Below are 23,639 nucleotides of genomic sequence, written 5' to 3' on the forward strand. Positions count from 1 at the left end.
ATGTTATGCCCATATATGGAGATCCTTGATCCTTGAGTATCATGATAACCACTGTGGTTGCCGCAAAAGTCACAGTTAACTATAGAATCATGCATTTCCCGTCAGTCAGTGTATCACTCAAAATCCCCATACATGGGAAAAGCCCTCTATGGTGCCCAGGTCTCGTGACATCGCCCCCAGGTGTTTTACTGGTAACTAGTCTTTATGTATATGATGTATATCGCCATGTTTTTGTTCTTGCATAATGTAAATCGCTCTGGATTAAGAGCGTCTGCTAAATTGTAATGATGTTCACATTCACAATCAGGTTATTCACAAGTTATCACAACACCTGTGAAAAAAATGCTTTTCTGTTTTGATTGACTGTCACTATAAAAACGTCTGGGTTTTCGTGGCTACTATGTCACAAGTTACCACAATGCCAAAAAGCAGTAGACTAAAATCTGTCGGGGGAGAAGCCAACCCCAGATTTGTGTACCATTTCGCCTCTAGTGGCTCCAATCGGGATAGAATCTTTGCTAGAGGCGAAGCAGTTCCGCGTGCGTCACAGAAACTGAGTTTTGGGTTTTGGACTCGCTTACAGAGTTACGACATTTCCGTTGACTTCATAGGGCCAGTCCAATGGCGCCGCGGCTCTTGCCTCTTGTGCTAGGCGAAGAGTGACAAGTCCTGGGACCGTAAATTGGCAGAATGCACTGGACTCTGGCAACAGCCCAGCTTTAATGATCTTAAATTCCTTTATTTTAGATCGTTTTTTTGAGGATGTGTGTTTTTCAACGATGCTTGTTTAAGAAAACGCCATAGACAATAAAGAGAAATGTAATGTTTGTGTTGAGGACTAAAACAAACATTAGCAGTGCACCCGTTGCTTAAACAAACATGTTGTAATTGATGTTGTAAGATGATAAGAGCGCCCCTCACTTCACAGTTCACACGTGTGTGATTTTTGGTAATAGTACAACATAAACGTTACAGAGACTTTAGTTGTCACTGTGCAATACATTAAAACAGTAGTCATGTTGCACACATCACATCATCCTAAAATTGCTGATATTTACGCTGCCCTCGTTGAAAACAATGTATTTCAAACTCCAGCTTGTCACACTCCAGGGCTGCATGAACAGCGCTCGAGCGCTGTTTTCTGACCCCTCAATGGCGCAACTCTCTGGCTCTTGTTTCCTTGAATCACGCAAGGAATCACGCCCGTGGCATAATGTGACGTAACGGACTCTACGATGAAAGCTGTAAAATGGGGGAATATCCTCACTCACTCGGGTACATTTGACAGAGACCACATTAATTACATGCATTGTGTACATCTGTCGCAGCCTCTACTTTGTACTTCAGTGCTATGTGTTTCAAGCAATAATATCACCCAGAACCGTTGCAATTCGAAGTCAAATTTGAGCGGCGACTATGGCTGACCCCCCCATGTTTCCAGTGCATGTTGGTTCGGCCTCGCAGCAAGAGAAGCTCTGGTTTGGTTTGTACGGGGAACTGTTTGCATATTGACCGCTCTGCTAGCAGCCTCCAAAAGGACCTGTGACATCTGATGCATGGTGCAGAATGACACTTTAATGACAGTTAAGCGACAGTTGACCGTGTTCTCTGGGTAGACATTGTTGTTGCCAGTTGCCACTGATGTTGCTCGCACTGGGACGTGACGTGATGCTCTTCTCACCCGGACCCGGCAGCATTAGCACTGGGCTGGGCTCGGTGTAGCTAATGTTACATGACCGTTGCCCCGGTTCTGTTGGCGGGGCTCTGCATATTAACAGCGGCAACAGCCTAGGTGTCTTAAGGTTCTGAGATCATCTCACCGACTGCTACTGGTTCTGGTTCCGACAGGCTTGATCTGCAGATGCTTGGAGACTTCACTCTGTTTCTCCTGTTGCTGCTGACACCAACCAAGATCTCTACAGATCTGACAGACCATATGTCACCCACGAAAAAGGACTTATTGCAAAGGGTTTGTGTTTTCTTTAAAGTTACAATAAGCAGGGTTATCCAACGTTCAGCATGGAGGCACATTCAAAATGATAAATTCTACACGTTAAATGCTTATGTGGACCTTTTCTATTAGTATGGCAATTGCCTTTAGGCTATAGTACGGTATTGCCTCCTTGAAGTAAGAACACTTTGCCTGCACACACCTGCTCCACAGGTATTCAAAGCTAGTTTTTCGAGTGCTGTTCGGCAAGTGGAATAGTCCAGTGGGTGATTTAGACAATAACTCATACAGGGCGTATACAGATAGCACTTACATTTTTGCATAATAGCTAGCCTACAGTTAGTGTTTAGAACAGGTACCGTATTTGCGACTTGCTGCCTGCAGTGACAGAAAACAGTAGGTTTGAAGTTTGAACCATTCCTTTAGCAGGTGCCCTATTGAAGAAGACACCATGGATTGGGGTGAGAAATCAACCGCAGACCTCATGAGCGCGTATGTGTCCAAAGAACCTGGCTATCACGTACCGAAGGAGGGATGGAGAATCTGCCTGGCGCACGAGTTCAAAGAGAAGAGAAAGCCCTTTCAAGCAAAAGATGTCTCCCTGTCCAACATCCTGGAGCACATTGGCCTTGGACTCAGGTAATGGCAGACATTCACACCAGGGCTGTCTGTTGACTGTTAACCACTTAGCATCTGTATTCTGATGGGGGGGACAAACATTTGCACTGCAGCAAAGATATATGTAATGTAGCATGAAAACAGAAAAGGCACTATAGTGTTGTAGAGCCTTGGAAAACTCCAGTCAACCAAGTATAGGGTTTAAGTGGTTACTATAGCCAATGTTACCATGGAAGAGGAGCTGGTGAGTTGGGGCTTTTGCCGCTAGTAGTGTCATGTGTCTCAGCCTTAGAGTATACTCTAAGGTCTCAGCCCACACCTGAGAGCAGGTGTGGAATGTAATCCTACCTCTGCTGTATGCGAGTCTGACACAATATGCCCCCAAAACTTGTTTTTCTTTTCTTACACTTGAACTAGCTATACACATGTGTCAGGGAACACAACTGCTGTTTGTAAACCTTTTATTTACTTTTGAACTAATACAGGCTACTATCTACCCACACCCCTACAACTCTTTTGAGTTTTGGATGAGAAATGATCCAAACAGGAAGTACTCATATAGGCTTAGAATTTACCTTTGGCATGCAGCCAACATGAACATTCTCTATCTCAGTTGTCATAACATCTTCACAATTCAGTTTGATGGCAGAGGCATACAGTAGAATGTATCAAGTTGTGTTTCTATTGAAAGTGAAACTGTATAGCGACACTGTCATACTACGCCAGCATATAAATGATGTTTATGGAAACAGTCAGACAAAATAATCTAGCAGGTGGCTGCTTTAGGACTACTTGTACTGTTTGGCTGTGGAGCCTGGGTCATAATGCTAGCGATAAGTGATTAGGCCTTCACAGGATGGGATGCTCTCTGTACCAGAGAGTTCCTCTCTGTACCAGAGTTTTTCTAATAATTTATTCTCATTATTGTTTCACATTAACTGAACAAATCCACTGTGTGTGGTTGTGTAATTTGGTGTGAGCCCTTTCAGCAGCATGGCTTTGTGAACTGTCACCTGGCTGGACTGTACCTATAGGGTTCATTACATATTAATAAATCATATATAATATAATATAATATACATGGCAGACTTCAGAGCTTATCCCTGTGGAACCCAATAACACCAGAGTAAATAGTTTGTTCAAACTTCAAAGGTGTGGCTCTATCAACATCAACAGATTACCTCAAAAGATTCCACAGTCAGTCAGTCATCACCATGGCAATACTTGTTAATCATTGTCATGGTAGATGGAGTTGAGTTAGTGGTGCTACAGTACAGCAATGATATTGTGAATGACATTGTCAATGCATCAGTAGTTGGCCTACTACCAGTCAGAGGCCTAAAGATTTAACCAGTGACTCGGCTACATCGATGGAGCCCATGCTATCACTTTAAAAAATGTGATCTAAAAACAAACAGTCATAACAAGATGGAGTTAGATAAATCATTTTCGTCGCTAGAGCTGCAACATTTAATCAAACTAATGAATTTAATTGATTATTAAACAAAAATAGAATTATGTTTCCTTTGGGGGCGAGGGGTTGTATGGCGAACGTTAAAGGAGTGCATAATGGAATGGTGTGTGATAGGAAATGTAAGCTTTTTTTCATGTTCAAGGCCTTCTGGGGAAACTAAACTTGCTTTTCAGTTATATCCTGGAGATGTATTGTGTCCAATTATTAGTAATTATTTCTAGGCTTGAGGACTTTGTGATATCTAGAGATGACTTTCAAATGGAAGTTATGTATGTACTATGTAGTGTACACAATTAATACATGGACAGAAAATACTTTCTACATAAATTCAGTAGCATAAATGGACCGCAAAGGCATGCAACAGTTAATCGAACTACATAATCGATTACAATTCTTTCACAATAAAAGATAAAACTGCGCTTCACTATTATTCGATTAATCTAAAAAGTAATTGCTAGAATAATCACTAAGAAAATAGTCGATTGTTGCAGCCCATATCTGTCTTAATAAATTAATAATAACTTACAATATCTGTCCCACAATTGTAGTAGGATATGGACAGATATGGCTTTGCATTGAGAAAACCAAGTAGAATGAACTACGAATTTCCTTTCTTTGAATATTACGTTTTCACGGTCAACTTGCCTCTTTAGACTTTTGGATGAAAAAGAAGAGACCTTGAACCAAGAAAGAGTTGAAAAGGAGTGTCACTCTGTGTCTGCAGAACTTAGGATAAAATGTTCTTTTTAAACTAACTAAACATCCTCCCACATTAAGGTGACTGCACAAAATGATTCCACAAGCAACTCTGTATGCGCCTGTAACATTTGATTCTACACACTATTATATCAGTACTAGTTATACCACATACCTTTTAATATCTTTATTTAGTAACTTAAATTGTAAGTCATGCCACAATTTGTGCAGTTGATAGTGAGTGAGAGAGAGAAGCCAACCTAAAACCAGGACTGAGTGAGAACTGGAACTACTCCCACAGCTACAAACATTTCTAGAGGAAACCCTCCATATTCCACACCCTGTTGAGCTGACAGACTAAGTACTGTACAACGTCCGTAGCATTCATGGTCGCAGCCAGTGAGACAAGACTACTACGATGTAATAAGCACATTACATCTTGAAGTTGATCTTGAATATCTGGAAGATATTGAAAGATTCAAACAAGAGCAATGGCTCTGTCCAGAGATAAATGGTTTACTTGGCACAGCTTCAAACAACACATGGTCAAAAGCAATCCCAATCATCTCTTGATCCCCTATAATAAAGCTGGAGTGGTTGGCCACAGTGGTATGCCTCTGTGACCGAACTTTCCCATGCCAGTGACACAAAACCATTGCATTGTTACTACTGCAACGTAACATAAAGATAAACGCAGCTCTCTTTTTATACTTTTGTTTAAAAATATTACTTTTACAGAAAGTTTCTTGTCAGACACGGGAAATCAAGAGAGAGGAAAGTAACATGTAACCTATGTCCAAACTGTAATCGAATTGCACTTTCTGTGCATACATTATCTGCATCAGTGTTGCAGTTGATGTGTGCCATATGCTCCCCGCATTCGACTGGTTATGTACGTCAGCTTGTACTGTAAAGGTTATTACTGGCACTGCAGCCTGTATGTTAGTCTACTTGAATTAGTCAATCAAAAATACAAAAAGAATCCATTGCTGTCCCTCTTCATGGCATTTCGATTACGATCCTGTATGTCTCTACTGTACTGAAACTGTATTGATACTGTTCCTTTCTTTCCCTCCTGTATCTGCTCTGTGTTTTATTACAGCTGTACTGCCATCGGCAACTGAATTTCCCCTGTGGGATCAATAAAAGTTAATGTGTCTTTCTATCTTGGCACCAATGGCAGATAAGGCAGCCTATTAGGTTCAGACCTCACCCAGAAGAACGATGCATTGTGTTGGCACGATAGCAGCGCACCCTGATCATTAGTTCACGTAAAGACCATAGTGTGGTAGTCTTTGTGACATGTGCACACTGCACACAAACACGCACCCGTCCACTCACTCCACTGGATGTGCCACTTTGACCCCACGCAGCACGAGAAACAATTCCTGCCTTTATCTAGCAGTCCCACAGATTCCCCCTTGTCTCTCTCTCTTTCTGTGTGTGTGTGTGTGTGTGTGTGTGTGTGTGTGTGTGTGTGTGTGTGTGTGTGTGTGTGTGTGTGTGTGTGTGTGTGTGTGTGTGTGTGTGTGTGTGTGTGTGTGTGTGTGTGTGTGTGTGTGTGTGTGTGTGTGTGTGTGTGTGTGTGTGTGTGTGTGTGTGTGTGTGTGTGTGTGTGGTGTCGCTGCTGGCAGTTCAGAGTGCTGAATGCATTTAAACAGCTGTGGCTGCATTTCTAGTGTATGAATAGACAGATGAAGAGGTTAGAGAAGAGAGCTTGCTTTCAAAGCGCATATATCTGTGTGATGCCACATTATGTGTTAATTTGCAATGTCAGTTAGCCCATAAAAGTAATAAGAGCATCCCTAATTGTAACCAGCACATGACCAATTAGCTTCAAACCTCGTTACCATTTGTATCTCCTTCTCACGAGGAGATAAATCCTAGCTTTCCCCTTTAAAGGTGCGTTCAGACCAGTGTTGATTTCGTCGACAAACTATGACGAAAAATGTTCGTCGACTATCCTTTTTCACTGACAAACTAAATGGAAACTACATGAAAACTAAGCTATGATGACTAAAAGTAAGTAATATATAATATATAGTAAATTGACAATTTCGTCAACAAATAAAAACTATACTAAAATGTTTGCAAGGGACTACTAGTGCACAAGAGATCCAGTATACTGTAAGATATTTTACACTTGCTTGCATGCTGAAATAGCAGATCTACAAGCACACAACGCGTCTAAGTGTAAAATCAGCCATTACGACACCATCAAGGCCAGCCAAAATACATTTTAGTCGACTAAATCAACTGTAGATTTAGTCGACTAAAATCTTATGACATTTAGTCGACTAAAACTAGACTAACACTAAAACATTTCAGATGACTAAACTGTGACTAAAACTAAATTAAGTTTTATTCCAGAGACTGACTAAACTAAAATCTAAATTTGCTGCCAAAACAACACTGGTTCAGACTTTAATTTAAATATTCGCCTCGGTTCGTCCCGTTTGTGCTGTGCCAGGTCACGCCACGTCTGTTTGTGGCGCTCTCGCAACTTCTCGTCTTTGCATTGACTTTGTATGTAATCACGCCGCTCTAACCATCCAAGTCTGAACGCAACTTTAGTCTCTAACCGGAAGTACAAGGGTAAATGTTGTCGGAATGTCCAGTTTCTAGTCTGTCGTTCACTCTTTGTGTGAAATAGTTCAGTGTTTCCCAAACGGTGGGTCACTCTGCTGTGTGTTTGGTCGTGTAAACTAAACTAAATTTATTTTTTTTGTTTTATTTTTCTCTGTTTATCTTGTCTATCCTTGTTTTACATTATGTTTTTGTGCTCATACATGCGTACTTGTATTCTGTTGTTGTCGCTTGTGTTTGTTTTTTCTGTCTATTTGTAAAATAAAGTGCAAATAAAGTGCTGATCATAACAAAAAAGAAAGCCCCCACAAACATTTTTTTCAAAAATAATTCCATAACAAAAACTAGAAAAAGTGCCCCTTGGGGCACAGGTCTCCACCAGGGCAGGTCAGGTTGTGGCCTTGGATGGCAATTGGATGATTTGAGGCATTTTGTTCCAAAAAATGTGTTTAGCAAAAATCCACCTGTTGGTGGCGCTATAACACGCCAATGTGAAAAGGGTGGGATATATTCCTCAGCCTAGTAGGAAAGTCTGTGAATGATTTCACGTAAATTGCACGCTCCGTTCATGATTTGTTCAAAACAGGCCAATCCTGCAAACTTTGAAAGACAATGTTAGCCAATTGGGATGGAATCTGAAATATCGGACAGATCCGTCTTGAACACATGACTATAGAGATGGTATGTAACGATTTGCGGGATTTTTGGACAGAATCTGGAGGAGTAATATCAAAAAATGTGTTTTTCAAAAGTCGGCCTCCTGGTGGCGCTGTAACAGGCTGTTCTGGAAAATTTGGGGTTCATCGTTGGCATCCAGGGAGTGTGTGTGCAAAATTTGACATCGACCGGGTTAACGGTGCTGGAGATTAGCTGGTAACAGACGGACGGACACACACGCGCGCACACACACGGACGGACTGCAAAACATACTCTCTCCCCATGCCTTCGGCCTGGTGAAGACAATGAATGAGAGGGGGGAAATTACTTTTAAGAAGTAGTGAAAATGGCCGATCTACAAGCTGATCAGCTATTTTCACTAGTTTGGGTCCTGGGGAGACGTCAAATTTATTTTTGGGGTCTCTAGTTAAAAAGTGTGGGAACCACTGCACACTAGTTTGTGTGGAGTGTCTAGTCTCTGTCATTCAGTCTCTGTGTGAAGTGTTAAACCTTGTTTTGTTCAGTGATTGTGTCTTATCAGTTTGGGTCCTCTCCAATGTAGTGAAAAAAGTATCAAACATTTGTAACTTGTTAGAACAAGTTACCCAAAGAACAAAGTAATCAGATCATCTGTGTCACTGTGTCTGTTTTGTGCCAGGTATCTGAAATGGTGGTATAAGAAGACCCAAGTGGAAAAGAAGGCTCCCTTCATTGATATGTTCCGTGCGTTGCCTTTGCGTCAGATATATGGTAGGTGTTTTTAGACAAGTCATCACACATCACATAGTCTAGTCTTTGAATGCATAAAGTCCATTATTTGTTCAGTCCTGTACTTTTTCTTTGGTACAACTATGCAGGTGCTCCCCTTGGAGGCATTGGGGGAGGCACCATCACCAGAGGTTGGAGGGGGGAGTTCTGCAGATGGCAAATGAACCCAGGAATGTACCACTACAAAACCGTCATAGCTAACCAGGTATGTAGTAAATTATGCATTTATTTTGCGCCTTTCTCCTTTCTCCTCCATGTGCATTACAATCTGCTCATTGGGAGCAGTTAGGGGTCTTGCTCAATGACACTTTGACATGCCAGAAGGAGCCGGAACCTTCTGATTCCCTCTAGAAATATTTTGCCCGTCGACACAAAGCACTGTAATTATAGCGATACAAATGGATTAACGTTCTTATTCGGCACGACTGATTTCAGTCATTTGAATTTCATACAAGCCATGCAAGTCTTCTATGGAAGCATGTTGCACCGCAAAAATAGCATGTCTGCATTGAGAGCTTGTAGATGGGCTATTTTCGGATTAGATTTCAGATTAGTTTAAGATTAGAGCATTTGAAGTGGTCAAACTAGCAGTGTTAATTTTATGTTCAGAAGTAGGGGTGCACGATTATGAAATTATGACCGATATCCGATCTCCAATTATTTGCAGGGTCATATCTGCTGATACCAGAGCCTGTTAATAAAGTATTCAATCAATAAATATTTTATTTTTACTTAATATTTGACATCGTATTTGATTTGGCTTTTGTTCTAGAGTCTAGACTAAGGGGTACTAGAGACTTTTGAAAAAAATCCTCTTCTGCCTTCAAACATTAGAAATTCACAAAACAAAAGCAACAGAGACAGGCAGAATGGCTGCTCTGCGAGTACAAAGCCAATGGCTGCGTTTCCCAAAGAAATTGTGTGTTGCACGTAGCTTGAACACAGCCTAATTGGCTGCATGGTAGCCAATCAGACACTATGTCCTTTTTTGGGAAACACTGTTAAACAACAACATAGAAATAGACAACCGAGACTAGAGCACAGCCATACCTGTCCTCATTGCATGAATACGTTTAGAAGCAAACCTGTTTCCCTAAAGCCTCTTTAGCCTCTTTTTTGAGTGGTGTAAACCACTCCTACAACTGGCTTTGTTGTGCAGAAAAAATGAGCATGGTTGCTATGTTCACCCTGTTCACCCGGGTGTGATTTCCTACAACTGGCTTTGTTAGTGCAGAAAAAATGAGCATGGTTGCTATGTTCACCCTGTTCACCCGGGTGTGATTTCATTACGTCAGACATGATTTCATTACGTCAGACAGGCTATACCTTACACCACTCAGTTCACACGGGTGTGATTTTTTAAGAGTGAAGAGATATTATTACATTCAATTTGTGATGTCGGCAAGGTAAATGTAGGTCTATATGAAAACACTACTGTCCCATTGTGCAAGTGAATTAAATGGAATATCATTCGATTGTGGGTTAATAAATATAGGCCTATACAAGGAGGTTAAATGGGAGGCTATTGTGCAGTCAAAGTTACCAATACAAGCTAGTTAATTCAGCATTCTTTTATTGACCGGGCCAGGCCTACCATTGCGTGGCACATCTATGCACGGAATATCTATGTTCACAGTGAAAGGGGGTGTTGTTGAGAAGAACCACACGCCCACTCACTATGCATATTTCCTTTGGGAAACCCAGCCATTCACAGTCACATTATTATTGCGTAATTTGTGAAAATAATCTGGATTATTTTGAGACCGATATGGCATTTTTATGAATATAATCTGGATTGTTTTGAAACCGATCCGATACCGATATGGCATTTTTATGGCCGATATGCTGTTGATTATATCGTGCATGACTATTCAGAAGCATCAAAGGTCAAAGCCTCAGTCTGTGATTTCTGCACCTGATTTGCAGTATGGAACAATATTACTAAAACCTCATCATTTTACATAATTTGTGTTAATTGTTTAGGAAACAGCACTAGTGTGTGTCAGGAGGCTCCTTTCACACCGTTTTACAAATCGCATTAGGACAAACATTTTCAGTTGTGACATTTTATTTAGCTTTAATCCATGAGTTACTGTATCACCATCTGCATTATTCACCACTGTTGTCGTTATAGTTGTGGTGGACTCAAATGGCATCCATTTGAGTTAGAACGACTTTAAAAATGAAAACTATACATATAGTTACAGTTAGGGCTTGGTGTGGACAGCCCATGATGTTTGGCTACATGTTTGGCTACATGGATCCGGGATGCTTTTCAGACCTCATTTGAATCTACAAACAAAATGACACCCATTCAGTCAAGATAGACAAAGCTACTGTGTCCGTGTCATGTCTTTACAACCGCAGGGACAATGCACACTTATAAACAATGAAAACGTGTACACAGTCAAATTCTCAGTGTACATTTTGTGCAATTTGTAAGGCTGGGAGGGGGGAAAAGCTGACTGTCAAGCCAGTGGGACTATACGAACTGCAAACATGTAGACATATGTCTATTTGTATGGTTGGTTGTGTTGTAAATTTACAACCCTTACCCAACCGATGCATACAAATAGACATATCTGTCACTGTCACATTGTTGCTAAAACCCAAAAAACACATAACAAAGAGGCAAAGAGCCATACGTATGTCACATCTGTTTGCTTTAACCCAACCAACGCACAGGGTTTGATTTGCTGGGGAGATGGAGAGGAAATCATTCCTATTTGCCTTCTTCTAAAGACAAGCATTTCCTTTTGGTCTAATATGTTTGCTAGACGAGAAGTTATCAAAAACACATTTACGAGGAATGGTTATTGTGAAACATATACCAGTGAATCAGTGATGTGAAAGCTTATATGAAAAATTGCTCTTGTTCAATTGAGAAAGTTACACAGTATGTTGCAAATTGCAACATGTAATTACAAATGTATGTTAACTGCATTAGCGTTAAAAAGAATTGAAGAAGAAAAAGATTTGCTTAATTAATTGCTTATACAAGCTCACAACAACATCACGATGCAACACAATGCTACACGTTGTAAGCATGTAGCTCAGCCATTTCCATTATTTGTGGTTGAGAGTGTGTTAAAGCTGCTATAAGCAATAATATGTCCAAATTCTAATGACCTTTTTATTGTTTTGTTATTCAGACAGCCAGCAATGCGTAGAACACTCCCCCAAAAAATGTAGTCTCTGTGACACATCTTGGGGCCGCAATCTGCATTCAAAGATGTTCCTAGAAGCTTTGTCATTGGTCGAAAAAAACCCGGTCGCAATGACTATTTTGACATATTATTGCTTATAGCAGCTTTAAGGACATTCCTTTTACAAATTGCACGCTGCAAATGAACACTGGTCAACAGATTCTACTCACGCATCCTCCATCTCTCTCTAGTTCACGGTGTGCCTACGCCGCGGCGGTCAGACGGTCTACCAACAGGTGCTGTCGGTGGAGCGCCCCCCCGCGCTGCAGGGCTGGAACTGGGGCTACTGTGGCGAGTACGCCTTCTACCACGCCCTGTACCCCCGCGCCTGGACCGTATACCACCTGCCCGGACAGAATGTCACCCTGACCTGCAGACAGGTTTCCCCCGTCATCCCACACGACTATCAGGTAACGCACGTAAAAGAAAATGCACATTCCAGCCAAGTAAAACGTATCCCACTGACCCCATTCTGGATTGATTGTTTGCCTTTCTTCATTTGGTGTTGTGCTCGAGGGTTTAGCAAGGCTGTTCTTTTCAATCCATATTGTCTTGTCTTGCATATAGTGAAACTATTCTAACATTGGCCTTCACCCCAAAAGAAATATCTTATTTTTGAGGGGTGCTCCTATGTCCAGCCACCATGTCCTATGGTGTGTGTGTGTGTAAACACAAACATTGCGTAACACAATCATTGTAGACGAAGGTGAGGACGCATTTCTGATTGCCCGGAGTGAGATGATGTACGATGATAAGAGTGCCCCTCACTTCACACGGGTGTGATTTGTTTTATAATTTGATGAACGGCGGACCGTTTCGGACGCGGGGCAGCTCGCTGGTACCGGGCCGCCCCCCTGGGCGCCTTCCTGGGGGCCCCACACGGAGTTGCACCACTCACTTCACACAGGTGTAATTTTCAATATCAGCCTGTCTGCAGTGTGCATTACATGGTGACTCCTTGTGGCAAAAGTGTGCTATCTCCCAGAAGACAGAATTCTGTTAATCTTTGTCATGTACCATTCTCAACGTTTCCTCAGTACCTCTTTCCAAAAGGGTAAAACCTCAGGACATTCCCAAAAGGCATGCATTTGTTTTGCTTGTTTTGCTTTTCCCTCCCTTACACTTCCAACATCTTTTGGTCTTCTACAAATAGTACAAAACCCATCCTAAAAAGCTTCACAGAATCACAGGTGTATAGTAGTTTGTCTGACCCTGCACAATTTACGGCTTATATTATTATTATTATTTTTTTACTATTTTGTAAATTCTGCATATAAAGATTGAAGAAGAAAGTCATCTCACACTTTCTCTCTTGCTTATATCTCTCTCTCTCTGCCTGTCTCTCTCTCTCTCTCACTCTTTCTCTGTCTGTCTCTCTGTTGGTCTGTCTATCTTTCCTTCTCTCTCTCACCCCCTCCCTCAGGACTCCAGCCTCCCAGTGGCAGTGTTTGTGTGGGACATAGAGAACAGCAACGACTATGCTCTGGACGTGTCCATCATGTTCACCATGGTCAACGGGTCGGGCCACAAGGACGACAAGGGAGGGGGGCATTGGAACGAACCATTCCACCTAGAGAAGGAGGGGGAAGCCGTGTCCGGGGTCTTGCTGCACCACTGCCCTCCAGTGAACCCTTACACTCTGTGCGTGGCAGCACGAGAACAGGTTAGACATTAGCCTCGCGGGCCCAAGCTTTATGTTTTTAAAAGAAAAGAAAACCCTGGGCGAACGATCCAGGAAATGTGGCATAGGAGTGGGTGTGTTTTATTTCCCTAACCAGTCAGAGTGCAGAGGGGCGTCGCTCCAAATTTGGTGACGTTGGTGTTCTTCGCTGTGTTCTACCGGGGAGGGGGGTTTGTAGGCGGGGAAGGGCAGGCGGTTGGTGAACCAATGCTGGCGTCCGTTTCCAGCACTAGTTTGATCCACCCCTCTATGCCAAGAAAATCTCGGGTACTTTCAGGCTAGTTGGACATTGGCTTAGTTGCTTGTGTAGATTTGAAAATACAAGAATGCCATCACATTGCAGCTTTCCTGTGGAATTACCTTGAGAATTAGAATCTATAGATTCAGATATTTCTAAAGAGCTTAGAGCTCATTAAGCATTAGGCTGATTAATGTATTGTGCTGACTACTGATGGTTGTGGGTGTGCGTGTGTGCTTGCGTGTGTCTTAACAGCCTGACCGGGAGATCAGTCACCAGACAGCATTCAGTCCAAAGGGAACCTGTGGAAGCCTGTGGAGTGACCTTATCAAAGATGGACGGCTGGACTCACCTACCGGTCAGTGTCCAATGACAGAAGGCACAGAATGGACATGGATATGTGAACAGAAGTTAATTCTAATCCTGTGATCAACTAAGCATAATAGGGTTATTATTTATTTTGTATTTGTTGGAGTTGGAACACAGTGTAGCTGTAATATAATCTAACATGAACACTATTTCACTATTTAAAAAAACATTTAATTTTAAATTGATTGTATTTTATAATCAATGAAATTGATTTGTTCTGTTGCACCCCTAATACCTTCCTGTTTCTGCTAACCCCAGGCTCCAGCCCGCCCACCCCTAAGGGAGAGACGGTGGCAGCAGCCCTGGCTACCTCTTGCTCTGTACCTGCTCAGGGTCACAATGCCCTGGAGTTCAGCCTAGCTTGGGACATGCCCAAGATCACCTTCGGTTCCAGGGAACGCGTGCACGTCAGGTAGCCTTCAGTAGAAGTCACCAAAGTGCAAGGCTGACTTAGTTAAATTATGTACAAATGTGGGCAATACCATTTATGTAGATGATTTATGACATGTTGTTGCAACACGACTTGTTGCAAAACAATTACTCATTGCCCTGCAGTGTTAACTCTACTGCCGACATTTTGCGAATAAGAGCACTTGGCAAATAAGACTGAACGTATTTGGTGTAAGTTGGTGTGATGTAATTGGACACTTGCCTAATGACCATAGAGCACTCGCCACGCAATGCACAACAACCTGAACAAAACCGTTCAGTGATAATAGTTTAACGGATACCTCTTTCTTTTATACAAAATCAGACCAGTCCGAAGTGAGTGGTGCAACAGTGCCCCCTGTTGGTACTCTAAACATAGGGACATAGGGATACTGTAGGGACATTGCTGTTCCTTGGAGTGATTAATATCTAATACCAGCTACCAACCAGAGTGTAAAAACACTGCGCTAGTATCATGACAACATTAGCCTCAGCTTCTCACACTTCTATTCACAGGAGATACACGCGTTACTTTGGGACACAGGGGGACGTGTCTCCCTCACTCAGTCACTACGCCTTGACACACTACAGACAATGGGAGAGAAGCATCGAGGAGTGGCAGAGGCCCATACTACAGGACAGGTATGCCATGATGGAAAATTAATAATAATAATAATCCATTTTATTTATAACGCACTTTACATTTAAAACAAATCTCAAAGTGCTACATCAAGAGAAGAAGAATAAAATAAAATAATGCATAAGTATATAAAAGGACTAAAATAAGAACAATTCATGCATTTCGTGGTCAAGTATACTGCTAAAAGGTTAAAAGCATACCGGGCATCTTAAAAGTCCAACTAGCCAAATGCCTTGTTAACACCCTGAGCGCACAGGACGGAGTTCTCCGCCCTATCAATTAGTAACGCCCAGATTGATCAAAAGGACGGAGATTATTAATATCAAAACCGATGCTGCTACTTGCTACTTACTACAGTAGTTGTACATTAGTAGTAGTAATACACAAATACAGTATACGGTTATCGTTTCGTTTCGTTTCTCATTATGTTGACTTTGCAGACAAGCCATGTCCGCATTACTTGGTTCTCTCTTAGTTATCTTATTTGTGCTTAGTGGCAGAGCACTCCATTCTGTTGAGGCTACTGTGCAGCCAAGGTAACGATTCTTATAGTAAGCCACATATGGCATTCGTATATGCTGGACCTGGTAAAACCAGGTGTTTATGAAGACAAGATAACAGCAGTCCCTGTCTATAAACAATGTAACTTTCTAATATATATGGAGTACAGATGGACACTCTTGCGAGGTGTTTTCGAATGCTTGCAAACATTAAACCACACCATGATTGGTGATTTGTGTATTTATCTTTATTGATTCATCTCACCGTTGTTCGTGACATTAAAAGTGTGAGTTTCCAATTCCTGTCGACGAGGAAGGCATCAATAATTAACTTCCACTGCCATTGTTTCTACAAAGATTTTCAAAATTGTTGAGATATCTATCTCTGTAGTATCACTTTAGTAGCTCTTTTCACCTTTTTGTTTGTAAATGTTCTTTGGTACCGTAGCTCTCTCCCCTCCTGGTATAAGTCGGCCCTGTTCAATGAGCTGTACTTTGTGGTGGACGGAGGGACGGTGTGGACGGAGCTCCCAGAGGACATTGATGTGAGTGGAGGGGTACGAAGCGAGGATGGGGGTCTGCCTGCCCAGCCTTCCATCGTCAAGGAGTATGGACGCTTTGCCTACCTAGAGGGTGAGTGGCAAGACATTAGCAATAGCTGATTATTATTTTTTTTTTTAACATATGTTTATTGATTTTTCTTTACAACATAGTATTTTCAAAGCAATTATTCACCTATATTCTTCCCCCCACAACCCCATGGCAGCACAAATACTAAACAAAATATTCGAAGAAACATCAGGAAATGTCCATAAATACAAAACCAATTTAAAAAAATATATAATAACAAAAAAACACATTACATACAGTTAAACAAACAAATGCACAATGTCCCATCACAGTTCCCTACCCCCACCCTACAGCAATAGCTGATTTAATGCAGAGACCAGCCATGTCATGTTGGTGAGGTTGATAACTGAACATTCTAATGGTGATTTCACAATGGTTGCTGCCCACTGGAAGTTAGACGGGTTCAATTAAAGAAAAAATACAAACATGGTTAATCAACTACAAAGTCTTGGTTGATTGACTAAGACCAAAACCAACTGATTAATCAACAAATATGGGACGGCCTTAATAAAACGGCATATCCAACCAATTTGAAACAAGTATATATGTCAATTGTTGGTTGAATGCTTGCTGAATGTTTATGGTCAAGTTTGATCCCCTATACTGATGGCAATATGTCTTGCTTCTCAGGTCAGGAGTACAGGATGTACAACACGTATGACGTGCACTTCTACGCATCCTTTGCACTCATCATGCTGTGGCCCAAACTGGCCTTGAGCCTACAGTATGACATTGGTGAGTGGGAGGCTGTCTTCTCAATGGTTTGATACGTTAAATATGCTATTATTTGAATCAGAATCTGAGAAATGGGTTTGCAGTGACAGGTTCTTGGTTTTGACTGAATCTTGGCATTTTTAAAACGACATTCTATCCTCCTTCTGTTACCAAGCCGGCAGCGTCGTTCAGCTTGATCCCACTGAGAGGCTTCATCTGATGAGTGGCCGCTATTCTTCCGTCAAGGCCAAAAATGTGGTTCCTCATGACATAGGAGACCCAGGTATGAGAGTATGCAGTTCGTAAAGCACCACTATTAACTTAGTAATGGAATTATTCACTACAGAAAGTTTACAAAGAATGTCATTAGCTGTCTACTTCAAAGGCAGACTAAACATGAAATACATTTGAATAAAGTTGTCTTTTGAGAACATACCTGTGCTCCTTTCCTCAGATGATGAGCCATGGCAGAGGGTCAATGCTTACCTCATCCATGACACTGCAGACTGGAAAGACCTGAACCTGAAATTTGTCCTCCAGGTCTACAGGGACTTCCATCTCACCCAAGACTCCCAGTACCTCAAAGACATGTGGCCTATCTGTCAGGTGGGATGAACTGAACAGTAATGTTCAACATTTTTAGGACCTTTAGGACCTTTTTAATACCCAAAGAAAAATACGATACCAAATCAACCTAATCAAACTATACTATAACAACTGGTCAAACATTGCCAAAATTGTCAAATTATATAAGAAATAGACAAACATTTTCTGTGGAACCGAGTCAAACAAAATTGATTGCCTCAACTCCTACATTGCAAGTGCTTAAAAAAAGATATGATCTGAAAATGTTGAGAACCACTGCTTTTTGTGAGGCCATTTAGTAGGCTTCATCCTCCAGCAAATTCCATGTCAATCTTTAACCCATTTTCGGCGGGAACCTTTTGGTGTTAGCATTATGTTATGCTTTAGCTATTGAAAAATAGCAGATCTACAAGCTCATAGCGCTCCACCGAGTGGCGCGCTATGAACTTGTAGGTCTGCTATTTTTGAAAAATCGTTAAAATGTGCCTCAAATCTTTCAGAAAATTGTCATGATTTAGAAAACTTTTTTTTTTTTACATTTCGACGTCAGGCCTGAATGGGTTAAGGTGGTCCTTGGATGGTTTGAGTGGTGCGATTACATACAACGTCAATGCAAAGACGAGAATTGCGCGAACGGGTGCGGCGCGACCTGGCACGGTTCAAACGGGACGAACTGAGGCGACTATATATATTCAGGTCTGAACGCAGCTTTAGAAGAGAGATATCTCACTGGGGATGTGTTGTTTGACAGGTATCCTTGGAGCCCCACAGCTAGCGTGGCTGTAAACGGAACATTATAAATAATAATAATAATTGTGTGTGTGTGTGTGTGTGTGTGTGTGTGTGTGTGTGTGTGTGTGTGTGTGTGTGTGTGTGTGTGTGTGTGTGTGTGTGTGTGTGTGTGAGAGAGAGTCAGTCAGTCAGTCAGTCAGTCAGTCAGTCAGTCAGACAGACAGACAGACAGACAGACAGACAGACAGACAGACAGACAGACAGACAGACAGACAGACAGATACTGTACCTGTTCTTATTGGCTTCCTTGTTGTGGTTGTTCCTCCAGGCTGTGATGGAGTCAGAGATGAAATTTGACACGGACGGTGACGGACTAATAGAGAACTCGGGCTACCCTGACCAGACGTATGATGGCTGGACTGTTACTGGACCCAGGTGAGGTTTAAAGAGGGATTCTGTATGAACAACAGAACTGGACAGAGGCATGTACTGTACATTTTACCCAACCTGACCCTCAGACTAACTAAACATCTCAGTGTTGTGAAGGATAATACTGATACACACTATATAAGAAATAACATTAGCCACTTAATGCTGTCCACTTTAAACACGATAACTCACTCAAACGGTAGCACTGACACAACAAAATTAGCCTTAAAACCCATAATTCACATACCGTATGTGAATTATGGTTTATGGAGCGATAGAGAGAGAGAGAGACAGAGAGAGGCTAAATGAAAGAAGAATGACTCAAGTTTTTTCCACAGTGACAAAAAAGAAAAGAAATGCAGGAAAAGGTCTTGCTCCATGATGAGTTATGTGTTATTTGTAACGTGTTTGTCTGGCTCTATGCAGGGAGCTGAGCCTGTGTTCAAAGGTTATATCAAAAGCCTTTCTCAAGCCACCTCCTGTTTATAGCCCTGGAGAGTGCGTGGACACGGACCCCCACCCTACATGTACTTGCACGCATTGACCTTATGTTGGAGCCCATGCCAGATTTGTGGGACCGATCCTGATTTTGGAGAATCCTAGAGCTCAGATAGACGAGTGTAGATGCAGATGGTTCAAAGCTGCGAATCTAACCCTCTCCCATTACATATACGGCAAAGTTTAGACTGACAGAGGCTGTATCCTTTTCTCGGATATACCTATTGAAGAAAATGACTTACGTTTTCATTCAGCTGGCTGAATTAGATTTCTCCAGCTGTTTTATACATAGATATTAAAAACACAGATGCCTCATTGGCCACTGCTGTTAGTTGGAGCCATGTGTGTTGAAGGAGGGGCGGAAGAATTTACACTGGGGAAGGAAGTACGCCGGAAGTGTGGAAGGCACGTCACGTCACGCTACCACTCAAGTGATTACTGGCCAATCACAACGCATCTTTTCCGGGACTTACAGACCTGAACATGCGCTCTGTGACGCACGCTCATGCTTCCGCGGTGCTTCGCAAGGAATCTCAGGAAAGTTTTGCCCTCCCTTGAGCACATACGCTCCAGAGCTGGAAAGGGGCGTTTATATGTCTATGGTTTTATATACTTCTCTGCACTCTCCATTGTTACTGTAGTGTGGTGCCACCTGTTGGCAGTGATTTCAAGTTTATGTGATTAGTCTTTTGTGTGTCAGTGCATACTGTGGAGGTCTGTGGTTGGCATCGGTGTGTGTGATGTGCAAGATGGCTAAACTGATGGAGGACGAGGCAGCCTACCAGCGCTTCAGAGACATACTGGACAGAGGCAGTGCTGCTTATGACAAACTGCTGTGGAATGGTAAGTTCATGAGTAAATCTAGCTTTTCTTTCCCCCTGTTGTTGAATTGCTTTTAGAGACAATCCTGCGCACTGTGTAGGACTTGTTATTTACCAAACAACATTTCAGTCCTTAGACCTTCATCAGGACAAACATGCATGCTTGTCCTGACTAAGGTCTTAAGGACCTTCCTCATTGTGTTCAATTGAACCTACTCTACAACTTTCTTAGACTTAAATGATCAATCATAATTAAAAGAAAAAAAATAGGGCTTATGTGTTTTCTTTAAAGTATATTTTTAAACTCTTTTAGACTTAACCCATTTAGACCTGAGGCTGATTACAAAAAAAACGCCTTCTAAAACCTAACCTAAGGTTTCTGAAAATATTATTAAAAATAAGAATTTGCTACATGAATAGCAACAACCAATGACACACAGAGGTAGCATCCGGATTGGAAGGTATAACAATGTATAGTTTGCATCAGGTCTATACCAGGTATAAAATATTCTAATTTGCTTATATTTTCAGGCAAGTACTACAACTATGACAGCAGTGGGAGAGACCTGTCTAACAGCGTCATGTCAGACCAGTGTGCTGGACACTGGTTCCTGAGGGCCTCCGGACTGGGTGAAGGGGAGTTCCAGGTCAGTTATCTAGATATCCGTAACACATGTTTAATAAATATGGGCTAACATGTCATCATGAGAGAGCACATGCTGATGTTCCGTTCAGTGGAGATGACATGCTACAAATCAGCGTGCAACAGATTCAAAGTACAGCGACTCAAATGTAGAAAATGTTGTGCTCTTATTCACAGACATGCTACATTAAATGCAGTTACAGATAAAGAAAGATAATTGATGCTAATGGCAACAATACTGCTTCAGCGCTAACAAGGGATGTGTGATCCCAGACACTCGCATGCCCTGCTCTAGTCTCTGCTCCTGTGACAGCGAGGACTCATAATCCTGTCCTGTCTGTGATAACAGTGGAAGCCATGCATCATCTGGGTTATATGAGGAGCCACCACAAAACAAGTTGCAAATTGGAATGTCCAGTGTGTTTGCATTCCTTTTTTGGCAACAAGAGATCACCTTCCTGGGGGGGGCAATTTCAGAAGTTTTTACAACTTCTTGGCAAAGAGTTGAGTGCGCTTCTCTGCTAGCGTGCACACGGTAAGGATGCGGAGAGCCTCTGTGTATCCCGAGTCCCGACTACCTCCGGCCAAGAATGAATTAGCATTTTGAATAAAGTAAGGGGCCATGTTATGTATAGATAGACCCCTTTTGTGGAAGTATACAGGACTGAGGTCTATTTTAAAATCGCCTTCTAAAGCCTGACCTGAGTTTTCTGAAGAAAAACAAAACAAATATTCATTCAAAAATTTCAAATAGGGTATACTGTACATAGCAACAAGAACCCCAAAAGGGATTCCCGTCCTAAATGGGTTAAGTGGTTAACCACTTAGACGCTGTTTTATACTTACCGGTAGTTGCATGATGGTGTCGCACAAAATGAGCAAAACTAGCCTGTCTACAGGCACAACATTGGCAGGTTGTTAGATCTGCTGTGTTCTTACGGTCTTATAATGCATGCTTATTGCGCTATATAGACAATGTCAGGAGTTATTCTTTTCAAAAGGTCCCAACATTTACTTCCTCCGTCCCAAGGCTTTTCCCAAGGAGAAGATTCGCAGTGCACTGAAGTCTGTCTTTGACTTGAATGTGATGAGTTTCGCTGGAGGCCAGATGGGGGCTGTCAACGGCATGCGTCCTGAAGGAGTGCCTGACCATTCCAGTGTCCAATCAGATGAGGTCTGGATCGGAGTGGTGTACGGATTGGCAGCCACCATGATCTATGAGGCAAGTTTTATGCTTGTCTGAATATTGGCAATTCATGAATAGGTGTTTCCTATTTTAAAAAAAAGGTTAACGTTTACTGAATTAAGTGAAATGTCCTGTTATGTTTCTGTGGCTTGATGTTTGTTTGTTACCTGTTATGTTACTCTTGCTTGATGTTGTTACGTGTTGTACATGTGTGAGCTACTCCTGACTGTGGAACTAAAATGGAACTGCAGTGTTCAGTGTACTTTGTAAGATGAAAACTATAACATTGGTGTTTTGAAGTTTGGTCTAAGCTCTCGCCAATGACTGTTTGTCCTCTCAGGGCATGCTGGAGGAAGGACTTCGCACAGCGGAGGGTTGCTATCGGACCGTGTGGGAGAGACTTGGCATGGCCTTCCAAACACCCGAAGCATACTGTGAAAAGGGCATCTATCGCTCCCTGGCTTACATGAGACCACTCAGTGTCTGGGCTATCCAGCTTGCCCTGGACTCTTCACACAAAGACCAAACCAAACAGAATCAGACTGGGATCGCTGATGGGGAACAGGGACACGATTAAGGCTAATTTATACTTTATTGTAATGGTGTGTTGGCGTCGCCTGCTGAAAATAACAGATTTTCAGCTAATGACAAGGTTGAATGACAAAGTCTAAATGAGCTTTAATAACAGAAAGTGAATGGAGCTTGAGCCCAAGCCTATAGACCAGAGTGGAGTGATGACCACAAGGGAACTGACCCAGACAAAAGTTGACCTCATGTGGTCTCCCTCAGCTTCTAGCTCAAACCCTCCATCTTGCATTGCACCTGTGACGGGCTACAGACATTGAATTAGTAGTTCTCTGGCTTATCCAACCCTATAGTGTTAGTCATATGAGGCTCAAGTCAAAGCTGAGGCTAATTTGACAGTTGAATTGTGGATGTTATCGGATTGATGCTGGCAAATGTGGAGTGGATTGCCAAGACCGGATCAATATCATAGCTAGATGTATTGGTAATTGTCATTGATCTCATGTTTTATCAAGTATAAACGTCTGTTTGTGTTATGCACAGCCACAGTGCTTCAGTTAAGTACATTGTTTCTTAACACTGTCCACATCAATTATAACTGTCCACATCAATTGTAATGCTTGCATATTATTCAAAAGTGAATGAATTTTTTTTGAGAACGACTATTGTCTATTACTGTAGCAGCTCACATAATCGTTATTATCATGAAACTGAAACGGAATGTTTATCTTGGACTTGAAGGATCAAGGACAAGGTCCCACCTTGGGTCATCTAGTAAACTGACTGAGATTTGGATTATTTGTGGTTTTAGAACATAGAAGCTTGAAAAGACATCAATTAATTTGAAGATCGTTTTTCCAATGTGAATGCTTTACTGACTTCTATGTGATGTGTAGTTTAAAATCAAATCTGACATGTACTTTTTCATTTACTTTGCATTTGGTGCCTTTGTGCACATTTACAGTTATCCATATTCATGTAGCAGGGACATTTAATGTTTTATACAATCCAATATTGTTGAGGACAATGATAGTAAATAAATATAAATAAAAAACAATTGTTA

At 41.8% G+C, this 23,639-nt stretch overlaps 1 protein-coding gene across 2 annotated transcripts; it reads left to right on the plus strand.

The window, feature by feature from the left end:
* The first annotated feature begins 1,382 nt into the window (after nt 1-1,382).
* gba2 (glucosidase, beta (bile acid) 2) lies at nt 1,383-23,639 on the plus strand. Of its 2 annotated transcripts, none has more exons than XM_079491619.1 (18): nt 1,383-1,969; nt 2,381-2,590; nt 8,641-8,732; nt 8,840-8,955; nt 12,148-12,366; nt 13,380-13,619; nt 14,131-14,233; nt 14,503-14,656; nt 15,190-15,315; nt 16,262-16,446; nt 17,074-17,178; nt 17,333-17,440; nt 17,612-17,763; nt 18,803-18,909; nt 20,102-20,244; nt 20,754-20,869; nt 21,896-22,087; nt 22,392-23,639. In XM_079491619.1, the coding sequence occupies exons 2-18, from the start codon at nt 2,403-2,405 to the stop codon at nt 22,626-22,628; spliced, it is 2,583 nt and encodes an 860-aa protein (XP_079347745.1). In that variant the 5' UTR covers nt 1,383-1,969; nt 2,381-2,402; the 3' UTR covers nt 22,629-23,639. The 2 variants fall into 2 exon arrangements, with proteins under 2 accessions (XP_079347745.1, XP_079347744.1); XM_079491618.1 differs by having other exon boundaries at nt 1,384-1,969; nt 2,378-2,590.

Source organism: Electrona antarctica (assembly GCF_951216825.1).
Source record: "Electrona antarctica genome assembly, chromosome: 21".
NCBI classification, from domain to species: Eukaryota; Metazoa; Chordata; class Actinopteri; order Myctophiformes; family Myctophidae; genus Electrona; species Electrona antarctica.

Coding starts and splice junctions, on each gene's coding strand:
- gba2 (XM_079491619.1), top strand. CDS start 2,403: ATGGATTGGGGTGAGAAATCAACCGCAGACCTCATGAGCGCGTATGTG. Junction 14,234..14,502: donor ACGGCTGGACTCACCTACCG/GTCAGTGTCCAA, acceptor TGCTAACCCCAG/GCTCCAGCCCGCCCACCCCT. Junction 18,910..20,101: donor TGGACTGTTACTGGACCCAG/GTGAGGTTTAAA, acceptor TTTGTGTGTCAG/TGCATACTGTGGAGGTCTGT.